Source organism: Dermacentor silvarum, chromosome 4, assembly GCF_013339745.2.
Source record: "Dermacentor silvarum isolate Dsil-2018 chromosome 4, BIME_Dsil_1.4, whole genome shotgun sequence".
In the NCBI taxonomy this organism is placed as follows: domain Eukaryota; kingdom Metazoa; phylum Arthropoda; class Arachnida; order Ixodida; family Ixodidae; genus Dermacentor; species Dermacentor silvarum.
In genome coordinates this window covers 74,942,901-74,957,963 of record NC_051157.2, presented here as the reverse complement: position 1 = coordinate 74,957,963, position 15,063 = coordinate 74,942,901, and the positions used below count along the sequence as shown (strand labels likewise).

The 15,063-nt window shown below is 45.9% G+C and overlaps 2 protein-coding genes across 2 annotated transcripts in view; one reads left to right on the top strand and one right to left on the bottom strand.

Annotated features, from left to right (window-relative positions):
• The window catches only part of LOC119450252 (protein SGT1 homolog), a 33,765-nt gene extending 21,447 nt beyond the window's left edge, over nucleotides 1-12,318 (top strand). The window contains exons 8-11 of the mRNA XM_037713640.2: nucleotides 842-949; nucleotides 1,689-1,785; nucleotides 5,878-6,056; nucleotides 12,017-12,318. Coding sequence (XP_037569568.1) covers nucleotides 842-949; nucleotides 1,689-1,785; nucleotides 5,878-6,056; nucleotides 12,017-12,124 — 492 coding nt within the window. The 3' untranslated portion in view covers nucleotides 12,125-12,318. The remainder of the gene's footprint in view (nucleotides 1-841; nucleotides 950-1,688; nucleotides 1,786-5,877; nucleotides 6,057-12,016) is intronic.
• An 89-nt stretch (nucleotides 12,319-12,407) lies between these two features.
• The window catches only part of LOC119450251 (kelch-like protein 8), an 81,480-nt gene continuing 78,824 nt past the window's right edge, over nucleotides 12,408-15,063 (bottom strand). The window contains exon 11 of the mRNA XM_037713637.2: nucleotides 12,408-12,817. Coding sequence (XP_037569565.1) covers nucleotides 12,682-12,817 — 136 coding nt within the window. The 3' untranslated portion in view covers nucleotides 12,408-12,681. The remainder of the gene's footprint in view (nucleotides 12,818-15,063) is intronic.

Genomic DNA, 15,063 nt, shown 5'->3' with positions numbered 1-15,063 from the left:
ATCGGTATGATGACAAACTAAATCGTACTTTAAGGGAGCCACAGGCTGAACTTCGCAAGTTTCAAAAATTTTTCCGGCACCACAATGGCCCAAATACGAAACACTTTCAAAACTGGCCTACAGTGCACCGCACAGTGCACCATGGCCTACAGTGCACCGCCATAGGGTGTACAGCAAAACACGTCACCAACGCCGCGTGCGTTCGGTGCAAACGCGGGCAAAATGCTGCTGCCGTCAACAGTTGTGCGCGTTTGTGTGACCGCACGCAACCGCTGTCAAAACGCTGGCTATGTGACGGAACGGCTAAACACCGTTGTTGATACTGTTAGGGAGAGGCGGGCGAGAGCCCAGAGAGAGTCGGTGGCACAGGTGGCAGAGGCCGACAGGTGTGCGCACATGCGCCATAGTGGGAGAGTGACACGCACAGTATAGGGTGCCAAGATGCCCTCCTCGCCCACCGTTCCCCTGCCACTGGGAAGTCGCGTCTGTGCTCCGCCGTGCGTTCGCTCCCTGTGAAAACGCGCGTCCCTCGCCCTCGCGCTCTTTCACTCGCACATACAGCATACGGCCAATGATTTTTTTTTTTTTTCTGTTGCCAGACGCGACCTTTGAAGAGTGAGCCCTTAAAAGCTTCGCTGTTAAAGATGGCACTTTGAGGTTAATTTTCTGTTTACGAATCAACCCATAAATGTAAAATTAACAAATAGTTTTGAAAGCATACCTTACAAGTCTAAACTGATATTAGTGCTTCTCTTTAATGTCCCTTTAACCTTGCATTAATCGCATGTTAATCCAAAGAGGTCTTATTTGGCTTTGCGAACCTGGTTCCTGTTTTCTGCAGATCTTTTTCAAGGCAAAGCTTCCTTCTGGAGATGATTATGAGCTTTCTCTGAAGCTTGCACACCCCATCATTGCAGAGCAGACTACTTACAAATGCTACTCCACAAAGGTGAGGCAACTCTTCCTTGCTATAGGGTAGTTCACTTCTTTTGCTTAAAGGGGCCCTGAACCACTTTTTATTGAAGTGGAGAAAGACATTTGAGGTGCAAATAGGTTATTTCAGAAATACTTTGCTGCAAAAAGTACTTCAATGTGTTCAGCAGAAGCGTAGTTATCGATTGGCGATCAAACACTGCCTTTGCTGTGCTCCCCCTTCCTTCTTTAATGCCTTGCACTGCGAAGGCTACGGCGGAGTGGGGCGTGGCCACCACGCTCCGCCTTCGAAATGTCACCATGGCGCGCAGTTCAAATTTCATTTTGGATGTTAAGGTATCTTCTTCTTTCTGGCGTTTTACGTACCAAAACCAGTTCTGATTATGAGGCACGCAAAGATGTTAACTTAGACACCACTGACTTCCGATTTTGGTGCCTACGACGTGCTGAATGTAAGCCAAACGTGGGTGTCCTCAACGTGGGGGTACCTAGACTGCAGCGCTCTGCAGTGGGAAAGACAGGTGACTAGGCAAAGTTTGGTGTTCTTGTACAATTTTGAGCTCCTTTTTTGCTGTTTGTACTAATAAAATGACTTTTCTTTTTTTTTCCCGGGCATTCAGAGTGCATTTTCAGCTGAATTGCTTTCATACAGTGTACATTAGACATTGTAGATGCCAAAACGAATGATTTCCCGAAATTTTTTTTGCGATCTGCTGCCCTATTTGCCCCTTAACGTATGCCAATTTTGAATGCAGATCGAAATCAAGGCTAAGAAGCGAGAAGGTATCAAGTGGACAAGCTTAGAGTTCGACAGCAGTGCACCTGATGTTCCTGCTCCCATGATGTTTTCTGGCAAGTGTTTATTTGATTAGATTATTAGATTGGCAAGTGTTTCGTCTGTTATTCTTTTGTTTATTCAGCACGTCATAAACATTCAATACACAGCATAGTAGAATCCCGTTGATATATTTTTCAAGGTATCATAGAAGAAAAGTAAGAGCTGGGAGAACATAACATACAGGAAACCACCAAAATAAATGTCAGTGGAGTGACTGAGGCGGCAGCGCATTGTGTGTATGTGCGCGTGGGTTGCCTAGACCACCTAGGCTACTGAGACGCCTTTGCTCCTGCACAAAACGCATGCATGTTGTCGCTTTTTGGCTGTTTGTGTGCAAAAAGTAAATGGTGTTTTAAGACTCCAACATGATGGAAGAATTATTTCCAGAATTTGCTGTATGCTGTGCTTTATTAAACATACCTATTCGAAATTTTGTGATGGTCTAGTCCGTAGGTGCGTTCAGCGTTTGCTTGTCTCAATGCAGACAGTGAACTGCAGATATCGCACACATGACTTAGTGACGCTGTCAGTTTTAACTGTGTTCTGCAAATTCAGTGCAGGCTTAGTCTTCACACAAGCTTCCTCCGTTCCTACCAGTACGGGCACGTGCAAACTTGGCAAGTGTTCGTAGTAGTTACCGCGGCTGATTCTTCGCAAGCCCAAACTCAAGTGCACTGCCCGCAGTTCAGTCTGAGTGTGATCTCTTTTTAATTGTCTATGGGTACGAACATACCTAGGACAAACTTCCTGCGACGGCATGTCACCTACACCTTCGCTGGCTAGGCCTAACAGCGTTTCCTCGTCAGTAGCCAGCAACCAAAGTTGTGGTTTGGGGCCAAGTTAACAAAGTGCTTTGCAGTGGTTGTACAGCACTCGGAAAAGCGGAGGAACTATCTCAACACCGTAAATAAAGGCATGAGTGACATGCAGCACTCTAATGGTAGCAACTTGGATCGTGTACGTGAATCAGTGAAAAATCAAACAAGGCACTGTACGATGTCCGAAATTTCGGTCACCCCCGCAGGGGCACCTGCGTCAGCAGGCGTTTGGTGTGTTGCGACACCACGTACCCGAGCACATAAGGTTTGGACCTTCCCGCGTGTAGCCGTGCGTGGCTGAGCCGTGTCTGTGGAAAGGGGGATCCTGAGGGTTGAGCCGATGCCAGGTGTTCGGACCTTTAAGGCCCCCCCCCCCCCCCCCTCAGCCTGTGGTAGATGTGGTGAGAGGCTCACCGTCCTCCACGTCCTTCTGGGGTGTCTGAAAGCCGAAACAGAGAAATATTTTCCGCACGCGTACTGATATCATGTCCCTCTTCATCCCATTGTTTCTGGGTGAAGAATCGCTTTTTAATGCCAAAGCAGTCGTCGATTTCTTGAATGAAGTTGTTTTACATGTTATTAGCCCAATACATTCGTAGCGCATCCTCTCTCCAGAGAATGCCGCTGTGATAGTACTGTATAGCACATACCTCCAGGCCCTTGTGTTTCAAGGGCTCTGTTCAGGTAGAAGTGCTTCTTGCCAATTTTTATCTTACATATTTTGTATATGATATCATTCTTTAGTGATGCTTTTTTTTATGTTCATAGTACACGTCACTAGTCATTGCCATTATCTTACTTATTGATTTTAAGCACTTTACAGCGACTATTTTAGGCCCCTTTACAGCCCCGTCACATCTACTTTTCAGAATTCATCACTTCACTGCGAACTAACACTGGCATGGCGCTCTTTGACCATACCTGGCCCTTGCGCCACTAAACCACACACATTCATTCAATTTCGGTCACCGTTCTACTTTAGTGTAGTGCTTGAATAATCTAGCAGGTCTCAAAAATTAGTCACGACTTGCTTTTCTGTATATAATTTTTTGTGTCCCTTTGCTTCATGGGAAGACCGCGGGTCCTCAAATGCTAACCTTTCCACATTCATAAATTTAAATGGTGCAAATATCCTGGACGCATGCTTCGATTCTAATGTATGCGTGGCTGCTTGGTCTACATATTTTGCTCATGGGTAGCCTTTGAAAAATGTTTTGGTTATAGTCAAACCTCAATGGCATTGAATCGTGCTCCTCTGTAATGCACTTTCTCCTGCGCATGTGCCACTCTAGTATTCCCTCAGTTTTCTCTCCACCTCCTGGACAGCCTTCGAAAGGCTGTTGTGCGCATTAGAGGGGTTATGTTCTTTAATGACCCACTTCTTTTTCCATTCTTTTACACTTATTTGCTTGGATGCCACCGCTTCACATGCTGTGAAGCCAATTCTAGCCGTAATGTCTGAGCTGATAATGATCAAAAGGATGGGAGATAATATGGATGATCAGAGGTGTAACAGCTGCGCCAATTAAGCCATTTTGATACAATTTCGTATTTTTGCGCAACGCTGCACCAAAAAGCCCGACCGGCCGCGAAATTACTCGGTTACGCTAGTTTTAGCGGGAAATAAAGGCCGCGTTAGCAACTTGTAGCTTGACACACCATTACAGTACCAGTAGCACAGACGAGATCCAAAGTGCCCAGAGGAGACGTTGGCGTGTTTGATGGTGGGCGCCGAAGAATATTTTCACTGCTGGTTGCAGTGCGGCGTGTTGTATATGCAGTAAAATCTCGCGGAGACGCGGAGTGCGCGTTGCTTGCAGTAACGAAAGCAGTTCGCCATTGCCGCGTTGACTCAACAAGATCCTCGCCGTATCTGTGCACGCGGTCACGAGCGGAGCGGATGCGAATACTCCACGGGAAACTCACTTGTACGGTACAGCAAGCCACCTGGCACTGAGATGGCGTAAGCTTTGTAGGCGACGCAATGCACAAAACTAGTAAGGGTTCGGTTCCATGCGGCAACAGACACTGCGGTATGAAACGGTGCCGATTGTCTCTGTATACCGCTGAAACGCCAAGATTGTCAAGCAGTCGCTGCATGTTTCGACTACCGCCGGAACGTCGCGACATATCGTCAGAAAACAAAAAAAAAAACGAAAGGGAACCACTCGCGAAAAAAATGCATGTGTACTTTCCACGTGTTTGGCGGGAAAAGTTGCGTGCAGTGCACTGCTGAGGCGCGATCGAGGTCGTTGTTTGCAGCGCGCGTTCTATTTCGCCGGGCACAGCCTAGGTCAGCCGTGCGCGGCGAAACTGAACGCGAGGTCCGAACAACGGGCAGGAGCATCGCGCCCCTGCCCTCACCTACGCTGCTAATGTGAATTACCGTATATACTTGCGTAATGGACGCACTATTTTTTTTTTTTTTCAGAAATCCAATGCAAAGTTGGGGCTGCGTTTATTATGCGGGGTAAATTTTATGGTGTTTTATGAGTAAGCGTTCTTTGTGAAACTGCTCCAAATTTGGGATTTAGTGCTCCAAAACTTTTTTTTTTCCGTAACCTGCTCCAAATTTGGATTTTCCTGCTCCAAAAATTGCTCCAAATCCTATTTTGGCTGTTGCACCACTGGATGATAAAAAAAAATTAAAAGTTGCAGTTTCGCTCAAAATTTTAAGCATAGATAGCAATAGCAAAGTGTTAGATGACTTTGTAGTTTTATCAGCCGTGTAAAACGTTCACCAGTTCATGGTAATGATGGTTCTTATGATGCATCCATTCCATTCTTTAGGCCAGTGTAGAAGTCGCACGCTCTTGCAAAGATATCGGCCTGTATAACCCAATATTTCTTTCTGGATACTAATGTCATCCTGATGCTGACCTTGTTTAAGAACTACAGATGCACCAACTACAAAGGGTCAAAATTAACCTATGGCCCATCACTATTTGAGATTGAGATTAAAAGGAAAATTTAATTTTGATGGACTGTGTATAACAAAGAGCAAATTACAGTGTCAACCAAGTATATGTGTACAAACAGCTTATGCATTCAGAACATTGAATGCAATGACAATGATGACATTAGTTTGTGTTGCGTGCCTTAGTTACACTGGTAGTCTGCATTCTGTAGTGTTGTAATTTGCACAATAAAAGCAGTCCATGGGGCCCTTGCAGCCAAATATTAAATAGATATTTTAGCACTGTATTCGTTATAGCTTTAACCTTGTATAGAGCCTTGACCCATCAGCACCAATGAGTCTCTTACCATTGTTCTAACATTCTTGTGCAGTTCCGGAGGCCACAGGTATTGAAAAGGTACCATCAGTCTTCAAAACCAAGAACTGGGACAGCATTGTCAAGGAGACTGAAAATGATAAAGAAGAGGGCGATGCAGCACTGAATGCCCTTTTTCAAAGAATTTATGCTGAAGGCTCCGATGAAGTCAGAAGGGCCATGAATAAGTCATTTGTAAGTACCCATTGCCCTTTCACCTTAGCTGTCCTGATTTCTCTAGAGTACATTCAAAATGGAACACATGCTGCATAATGATTGCTCCATGCTTGTAGTGCTTGCACACAAGTTCTGAAGGCACACCAGTGCTCGCTGCTTCGTCTCGCCTCAGGCAACTTTGCATGGTGTGTAGAGGGCTAACTGCATTGTGGTTTTTCGGCAGTGCATCATTGTGATGCTGCAGTGCAGTCGAACCCGGATAACTCGAATCTGAAGGGGAATCACAAAAAAGTTCGATATATAGGTAATTCGATATATAAAATAAAAATTTTATACTAAAATGTTCAAGGGCATTTTACTGCTGTTTGTTATACACAATAATTTGTTATATGTGGGTTCAATGTATTTGGGTTCGACTGTAGTTCACTAAGGTATTGGACTGCTCGTGCATGACCAAACCATTGGGACCAAACAGGAAATATTGTGGATACTCGGGTTCTATTTTTTTTTTTCCAGATATATTGGTCGTGAATAAATTCTTCCAGGGGGTTCTTTATCGATGCCCTTGGCTTCTTTCGGCAGTGCGAATTCTGTTTCCTCTGTGCTGTTTGTTTGCTAAGGTTAATAGCGAAGACACTTTAGTCGATACAGCACCAAACTCTCTTGCCGACTTGATGTCCAGGACAGCTTAATACAGTGAGGTTCTGTTCGAGCAGTCATGGGAGAAAAACTGAATGTGCCCGTTTTACATAGAGGCAACAGCAGTTTTTGGAGAAGGGGACAGCTGGCAGCGCTGTACGTTCACTGCAAAATGCTTGCCTTAGCATAGCCCTTCTTCCCACTCTCCCCTTTTGAAGGTGAGGGAGAATGAGCTATGCATTCATAAAAATGCTGCGAAGGAAGACAGTTGTTGCTCTGACGAAGACCAGTCTCCTTGTTAAAGCATAGGCTTGAGCTACATTCCTTGTTATACCACTGTTAATCGCTGCTTTTATAGTCGCACTGGCAATTTTCTCTGGAATGGTACCAATACCTACAGTAGCAAAAATTGGACTTAGCACAGCGGCATACAACCTGAAACATTGTCAAATGAAAGAAATAAAAAAAAATGTCACAGTTTCGCCCTAAGGGCGAAGCAATGAATGCGATAGCAACACAGCAATGTCATACGAAGTAAGGTGAGCGGCTTTGGTAGCAATATGAATTGTAGTAAACATGAGCTGATTAAGTAAGCAGGTGTGCTGCGGCGTAAGTAGACCGACATGAAGAGAGACTCGATGACCACGAGAAGGCGCGTGTGAAACGGTGGTGTTGATGAGAAGCGCTTCCCGTGGGCAGCGCGTGCGAAGGGACACACCTGTAGCGCTGCACTGGCGATCCGGGCAGCATTGCATGTGTAGCGTGCGTTGGAAAATGTGGCCCGACTATTACTAACTGAATGAACAAGCGTGGTGTGAGCGCGCACAAACAAACACGAATAGATCACACTGAATGACTGCAGACAACGACTGTCAAAACGCTGGCAGCAAGCATACGCCGCAGCGGGCGAAGGTACGTGCGGTCTATCGCTTCAACGGAAACTGAGCGGCGAATGCACGGCGCATAAAGGTCAGAGCCGTGTGGAGGTAAGAGACGGTGCGGACGAGCGACGAACGCGGTTGTTGGCAGAGTAGAAGTGCGCCCCCCCTCCCCCTCGCTCCCTCCGGCGCTGGCTTCCTGCTTCCTTGCTTGCGCGTGGGAGATGAGTGCGTTCGCTCTCCGTGATAACGCGCGTCCCCGCACGCTTCCGCTCGGGCATACGGCGCGCGGCGAAGATTTTATCTATAGGGAACCTCACGGCGACGACGACGCCGACGGCAGAAATCCGGTTGAAGTGTCCATATAATTGCTATCGCAATAATAAAATTAGTCTCATAGACGACAGTCGAGCCTACATGCCTTAAGAAAACATTGTGCACTTTGTCCTGGCTGGAGGCACATGCACTCGAAAAGAGCGATGTCTAAAGGTTAGTCACGAAAGACCATTGCATGGCGTTTGTTGTTCATGTGCTGTTTTACAGCCACGGTAAGCTGAATATGTTGAAATCTGTGCGTATCCCCTACAAGTTGCAAGTACGGCTGTTCAGCAACTTGCACACTAGACTGGAAGCTTTTGTAGCAAAGACCTTGCATGGGCTGTGGCCATGAACTTGATAAGTGTGATCCAGGACCAACACATTGTGGATCAGGATGCTTTCGGGGAACATGCCACGCAATTAGTTAAGGTTGCATGGGCTGTGGCCATGAACTTGATAAGTGTGATCCAGGACCAACACATTGTGGATCAGGATGCTTTCGGGGAACATGCCACGCAATTAGTTAAGGTTGCATGGAGCTTTAGTGCATCAGTGACAATCAGTAGGAACTGAAGCAAGATGGTTAGCTTCTTGGTTTCTGGAATTGGAATCCACTGGCCAACAACAGTGCTGTTTGTGGGAGGACAGATGCAGCACTAGAGTTGCAGAGAATAACACCAGGAAGTACCAAGAAGTTTCTGCAAACATATTTTACAACAGTTTTGCACAGTAGCAGATGCTGTGCTGCTATACTAAATGCTGGGCTGACTGCACTGTCAAATGTGGCACTTGACTAAGTGCTTCCAGCCATAGTTGCTTCTTGATCTGCCAAGTAGCCAGTGACAGTCAAACTTTCTGTCTTAGAGATTGTTGCAGCTCGAGGTGGCGTTTGGGCAAGGAATCCACCAAGCCCATCGATGAGTACATCCAGTAGTAGGAAATAGGAAAATGGTTTAATTTACATTATTGACACTGGCCCCTGGTACGGAAGCCCACTCCATCAGGAGCATATTCAACGTCTGAGTTCGTATCAGGTCACGTCAACACCTCCTGCCCTGCACCACCGGTCTCCGCTTTTAATTCCTTGGTCTTCCCTAGGAGACTCGACTCGGGGATCTGCTGACCTTGGTGCGGCCAATCAGAGGGGTTGTATTGTTCACCCAACACCGTCTGTACTGTCGCATCCTCGCCCTCGCCTTTGCTGCCACTGTGTGGTCATCTAGAGATCGTTGTCGTTCTCACTGTAGTAAAATTCCTCGAAGTTGACCTCTCGCCTCAATCCGGTCAACTCGTCATGGTCGGTTTCGGGCGGTAGCTCCGTCTGGGCGACGCTGATGAAAGGGGCTGCCTCGAGGCAACACCCAAAGGAGGTGCAGTGCCGATTTGGGACGCTTGTCTGCCCTTCACCGTCGGTGTCGAGCACTGTCGCTGTCTGGGCGACGCTGATGAAATGGGCTGCCTTGTGGGAAACGTCGTTATACGCTGGCCCAGGTTGAGACGTAACAAGATACAGTAAACCAGATAGTTATGACAAAGCCACTATACTCGAATTATCACTGCAATCGAAATTTATCCCAGTCCCGACCCAAGCACACGTACCTTTAACCGGATTGCTCGAAGCATACCGATAAGCTTCTCTACTTAAAGCAAACTGTCAAGGGGCATCTATGCACTCATGGTGGCACTCAGTGCCTTTCACATTGAGCGAAGCGTTCCGCACTGGGCGAGCGAGCAACCCTCTCCGTTGCCAGCTATGCCATCGCAAAGCCTGCGCATTCTTTTCCTCCGTGCTGTTATCTGCAGTGAGCGGGTGTGCACTCACGGTGGCGCTCATGGCCTCTTTCTCGCCGCACGCCCAACCCTTTCACTCTCCTTTCCATTCTTTTTGATCGTGTTGCACAGCACACCAATTGTTGCGATCGCTGGATCCACAGTCACTGATTTCGGTGCTGTGCATCACAATCAAGAGCAACTGTCATGGTGCTGACACAAATCAAAACAAAAAACCAAGAGTGGCCCGCAGCATGGACAATCGTGCGCTTGTTTCCGCGAAATGGCGTGAGTGCAACCACACAACTCCAATTCACCAACAGCAAGACGCGAATAAGCCCCGGAACTCCTCACCTGCCCTTGCTCGCTGGCTCGAGCGGCCATATAAAGGAATGGCGCTACCTTTAGCTTTATTCTGGTCGAGCAAGCGACCCTCTCCGTTGGCTGCACCCACACCTTATCAGCGATGGCTGGCGGTGCTACCGTGGTGGCCGTGCCGCTGTGAAAGTAGAGTGCAATGGAACCGACGAATGTTACTCTGTGCCGCCTTCCCCATGCCCGGTGTGCCCAAAGTCGCCCTAACTAGGACTATTGGCTCGCTCCCGCAGATTGACGCTATGGAGCCAGTCGCGACCAAGAAATTTGATCCTGATCTGGCCCAATCACGATGTAAAATGCGCGCCGCTGTGTGACACCCGTATTAGACTTTCATGGAGTTGTGCTATTTCTGCTCTACTTTTTTAGCTTTTATGGAGTAGTTGCTTTTATCAAAGTACTGCTTATCTGTATTTTTTCGACATCTCGTTCAATTCGTTATAATGGTTCACTGTATCTGCACATCTCTTTCCGCTTGAAGATTTGTCAGGTTTCATGAAATCAACCTCGAGAATGTTTTATTCGGAATGTAATTAGTACTCTTTTCCTGTGGTAAATTTGCTGCTTGAGTTTGTTTTGATACTAATGACATTTGGCACATCAAATGCAGTCCATGTGTCACGTGATGCTATGCAGTGATTATTTGCATGGGATGGTAGTGGTTGTGTATTGAAAGAGGGTAAAAAAATTGTGTTGATCCCACACACTGTGATAATCTCATGGGCAGGCAGCTGGCTATGCAGTATTGTTTGGGGTTCCATAAAGGCTTTACCAGGTTGACCAATATGTTTGTGTAAATCCAGTATTAGTTGAGATGCCAGTACAGTTGTGTGTGCGTGATGACAGCAGCAAGACGTCTACGGTATTGCATACCGTAGACTATTGCATGATCTTGATGAATGATCGAATAAATGTGAACGAGTAGCATGGAGGTGCAAGATGGGTGCAGAAACTAAATGCTCGCTGACAGCAGCACGGGGTATCACTTAGAGCACACACGGGTGACATGACTGCAATACTGTAGCACAACCTGAAGTTTGTGTCCTTTTATGGCCATTCGGACAAGTGGCGCAGCTGCTCGCCTTGGCCACTGCTAAACAAATTAAAAATATAATAATAAGCATGCATTTGATTTTGGCAACAAGACAACACCAGTGAATTTTACCTTCACAGAACGGAAATTGATTTACTTAAATGGCCATGGTCATCATTCAGGCAGCACTTTCTTGATGTGTAATGAAGAACCACAACATCTCATCCTCCATATGGCCTAAAATGCATTTGATATGCTGTATCACGGCCCTGCAACAATTTCAAACGGGATTAGTCTCCTACTTGAGAAAACTTGACGCAACTTGTTTCAGCTGTCTGAACATGTAAAATAACTTATCATTTCAGTGTGTTTCGTAATGAGACTGAAAGCGGCGCGTTATCGTTATGCTACACGAGTACTCGTTTTGTTACCACCCATGGGCCTTTTCTTGTGATGGCAATCGCGATGACACTGGCTAAGCTGACTCTACATAGGCTGTTGCGAATACAGTATTGGTTTGCACCGCCCAAGTGATTTTCGGACGAATTTTTTTGGAAAAAGGCACACATTAGAATTAAATAAATACTGTAATAATTCATTTCGAGCTACCATTCTTGCTTTAAGACCTTCCTGTGCCAGGCCAGAAATAAGTCTTTTCGAAGGGAGATCACGTGTTCAATGCATTCACTGCCAAAGCGGACGCTGCTGCTATAGGGGTCACCATTGAGGTCGAGTGCATGCTTGATAACCAGCCAAGTGCAAATTATCTGGTCAAGGCTATTTCAGGATCAAAATATTGAAACTTATTTGGTTGGGGACCATTGGTTTGGATAGACTTAACAGAAGACTACTGTACTCATTTTTTTTTTTTTTTTTTTTTTGGTTTGAGCATGCTTTATTACTGCCTCTGCATTGTTAGGTTTGTTGCCGACTATACATCACCGTCGCTCAACCCAATGATGCAGGTGGAGTCCGGTGGAACAGTGCTGAGCACAAATTGGGAAGAAATCTCGAGCAAGACTACTCCAGTCAAGCCACCTGATGGGATGGAGTACCGCAAGTGGACGGAGTGAATGTGCTACCACGGGCTGTGTTCTGTTGAGATACGTTTTGTGCCATTCAAAGGAGCTGCAAAAGCCCATTGCTGTGAAGCTCAAGTAATTTAATGGTATGGCTAATGCGCACATGTACCATAGTTTAATTGTGAAAGTTTCTGTTTGTGTGTCTTTTAACATGAATACTTCTAATAAAATGTTTTTCAGTTTAAGTGTTTCATTGTTCAAGTTGCATTGTGTGCTAGAATGGTCGTTTGGAATGTGCAGTTTACTGAAGGAGAAAGTACAAGGAAATCGAAGTTCAATTTGTTTATTGAACTAGTTGACTAGGCTTTCAACTTGTCATCATAAAAGAAATTGTTCATGAAAAAGAAGACCCTTAAATGTGTTCTTTGTTGGAATGTACCTATTCTTTCTACATTATAAGTCTTTCTGAAATGAAAGTATCGCTATATTGTGTGCAATGTTTCGCCAAAGGTTGGAGCATGAGCTTGTACTTGCAGCCATATAATGTATTCATAAATAGGCTAGACAAGGCATGTGTTATAGGTGCCACCTTGGGTGTAAAGACTTCACTAGTTAGAACTTTCATCATTGTCATCACAGTTAGTGTCATAGTGGTTGAGTGCTGCAAGTGCTTGTGTTGAGCAGCTGCAGTGAGCTGTTCCAGGTCCTGCTCTTCCACCGTGGATATTGGCTACAGGCTCCCACCTGCAACAGAAAATTTCAGCAGTCGGACTTGGGCACAGAAAATAGAACATTGACTTTAGCAATGTGGTAGTCTGGGCACATTGATATTCCATTTTTAAGAACTGTACAAGTGCAAGGCAAACACGGATGAAAAAAAAGGCAGGTGTGTGTGCCTTTTTTTCGTCCGTGTTTTCCTTGCGCTTGTACAGTTCTTAAAAACATTGCATTGATGTGCCTGCTAGCCATGTTAAGGGAGTACCAACACATTTCTGAAGTTGTAGGAAGTACTTTTCTAGCAGTTAAAAGAATGACTGATCAGCTAGTATGAAGGTGTGTATGTTTAAGTATGTATGTTTTGATACTGAAGTCAATCTTAGAATATTTGACCTGGTGTCATTGACATTATCAAATTGATGGCAAAACTTGCAGATATAGCTTGGCAAAAGGCTAGGTTTGACGATGTCGCTCATGAAAAATTAAGTTTGCCACCTGTATTGCAGCTGCCATAATCGGAGGTATGGAGCCAGCCACTGTATTGGTCATTATGCATGCACCTCTTGGACATCTGCTAAAATTGCCAGAGGGAACCACAGTGCAAGAATATTTAGGTGTTGACACTGCGCGCACGAGCCTTCACGATATTTTCGGCAGCGCGTGGCCGGACCCAGTAACTCTGCTGCGAGCAGATAGATGGCGCCGCAGTCAGCGGTCTCAGCTTAGCGGCGCCGGCGGCTTTACATTACTCTGCCTCCCCTAAATTTTCGTTCATAAAGGAGTGAGTAAAACTGAAAGCGTGTAGGACATTCGTTATTTCAGATTAACGTGATAAGTGTACCAGGCTTAATGCTTCGCTAAAATGAAAGTATCTTATGCAGGGCCTGAATGACGTTAACATGGGTCGATCGGGCAGCACTCGAAGCGTTCCTCGCGCGCACAGTTTGTTTCGTCCGGTCCAAGCGTTCATCCAAGCATATAAAATTAAAGCATTAGCCCGCGTGCTACCCCTCGATCAAAAGAAAATAGTGACTGCAGCAGAAAATGTTGTTTTTCATGCTTATCGCTGCTTCCGTTCACACTCGGAAAGTCGTTCAAGCATCATTGCACGAATTCAGTGTGGCCGCGATACAGATTAAGAAATGAAACTGCGCAAGCTTCTGATATGCAACGCACCAGAGCAAAGTGGCTGTTCATGGCTAGAACTTATGGTGAGAATGCACATAGTTACGTAAAAACTCTTTCAAATGGGAATTTATTAGGCAGGACGATGCCAGGCGTCTTAGCTTGGAATACAGCATCACTAATACAGTTAACTGGTGAAAACCTGAGTAAATAAATGCCTTTTTTTATTCCAATTCCACTTAAAGGGACACTAAAGAGAAACCGAAAGTTGAGCTTAAATGGTAGATTATCCTTTCACGATCACAGCCATACCATTCTTACTGCAAACAGATGTTTAATAAGCGAGAAAATAGCGAAAAACTGAAGAATAGGTGCTGACGCCCCTTTGAAATTCCCGCACTACGTGATGTGACGTCGGAGATTACAAACGCAGGCCGGTCGCGATTGGTCGAGAGCGATTTATCGCTGTTAATAAAATGCAAAATGAAATACACCTTAAACGTACATAAACCGCATTTGCCAACTTTTTAAACCGTTTCAAGCGAGGAAGTAAAAGTTTAGCACAAAATTAAATAAGAAAAAATGGCATGGCGATACATGCGGCCGTGATAGTTTCGTAGTTTCGTTTTTGGTCAATGCATCGTCGCGCGCGCCTGTTCCGCTCTACGGTGTTTGGTTGCGTGTTGCGTGGCTCGAAAAACGTTGACTTCGCGGGAAACAGCCAGAAAATGCCTCGTGTGTGTAGTGTTGAGGGCTGTATAAATGGCCCAAGGCGCTTGATCAGGGGCAGCGGCAGTGTTGACTCGATTGTGTTCTTTCAATGCATGTGGCGTCGCTCGGAGAGCCCCGGCTCCCCGGCGTTCGCAATGGCTCAGTGCTCTGCCGATGATAAAACGGCAAAAGAGCCAGAGAAACCGATGGTGTGCTCTCTGCATTTCTCGCCCTCGGAAAGTATCTTGGCGTGCCCCAGAGTCCAGTCCTTTCTCGAGCAGCTGTTCCCTCAATGCGGCCTTCATCAAACCTCCTACCGGTGCCCCTGCAGCAGCAAGCTGGCGGCTCGGTGAGTGCTGAATGTCATTAAATAAAGCCACGAAATAACCATACCAAGTACGTGCACAACTTTCTACGCTTGTTCTGTCGCCTGGCGG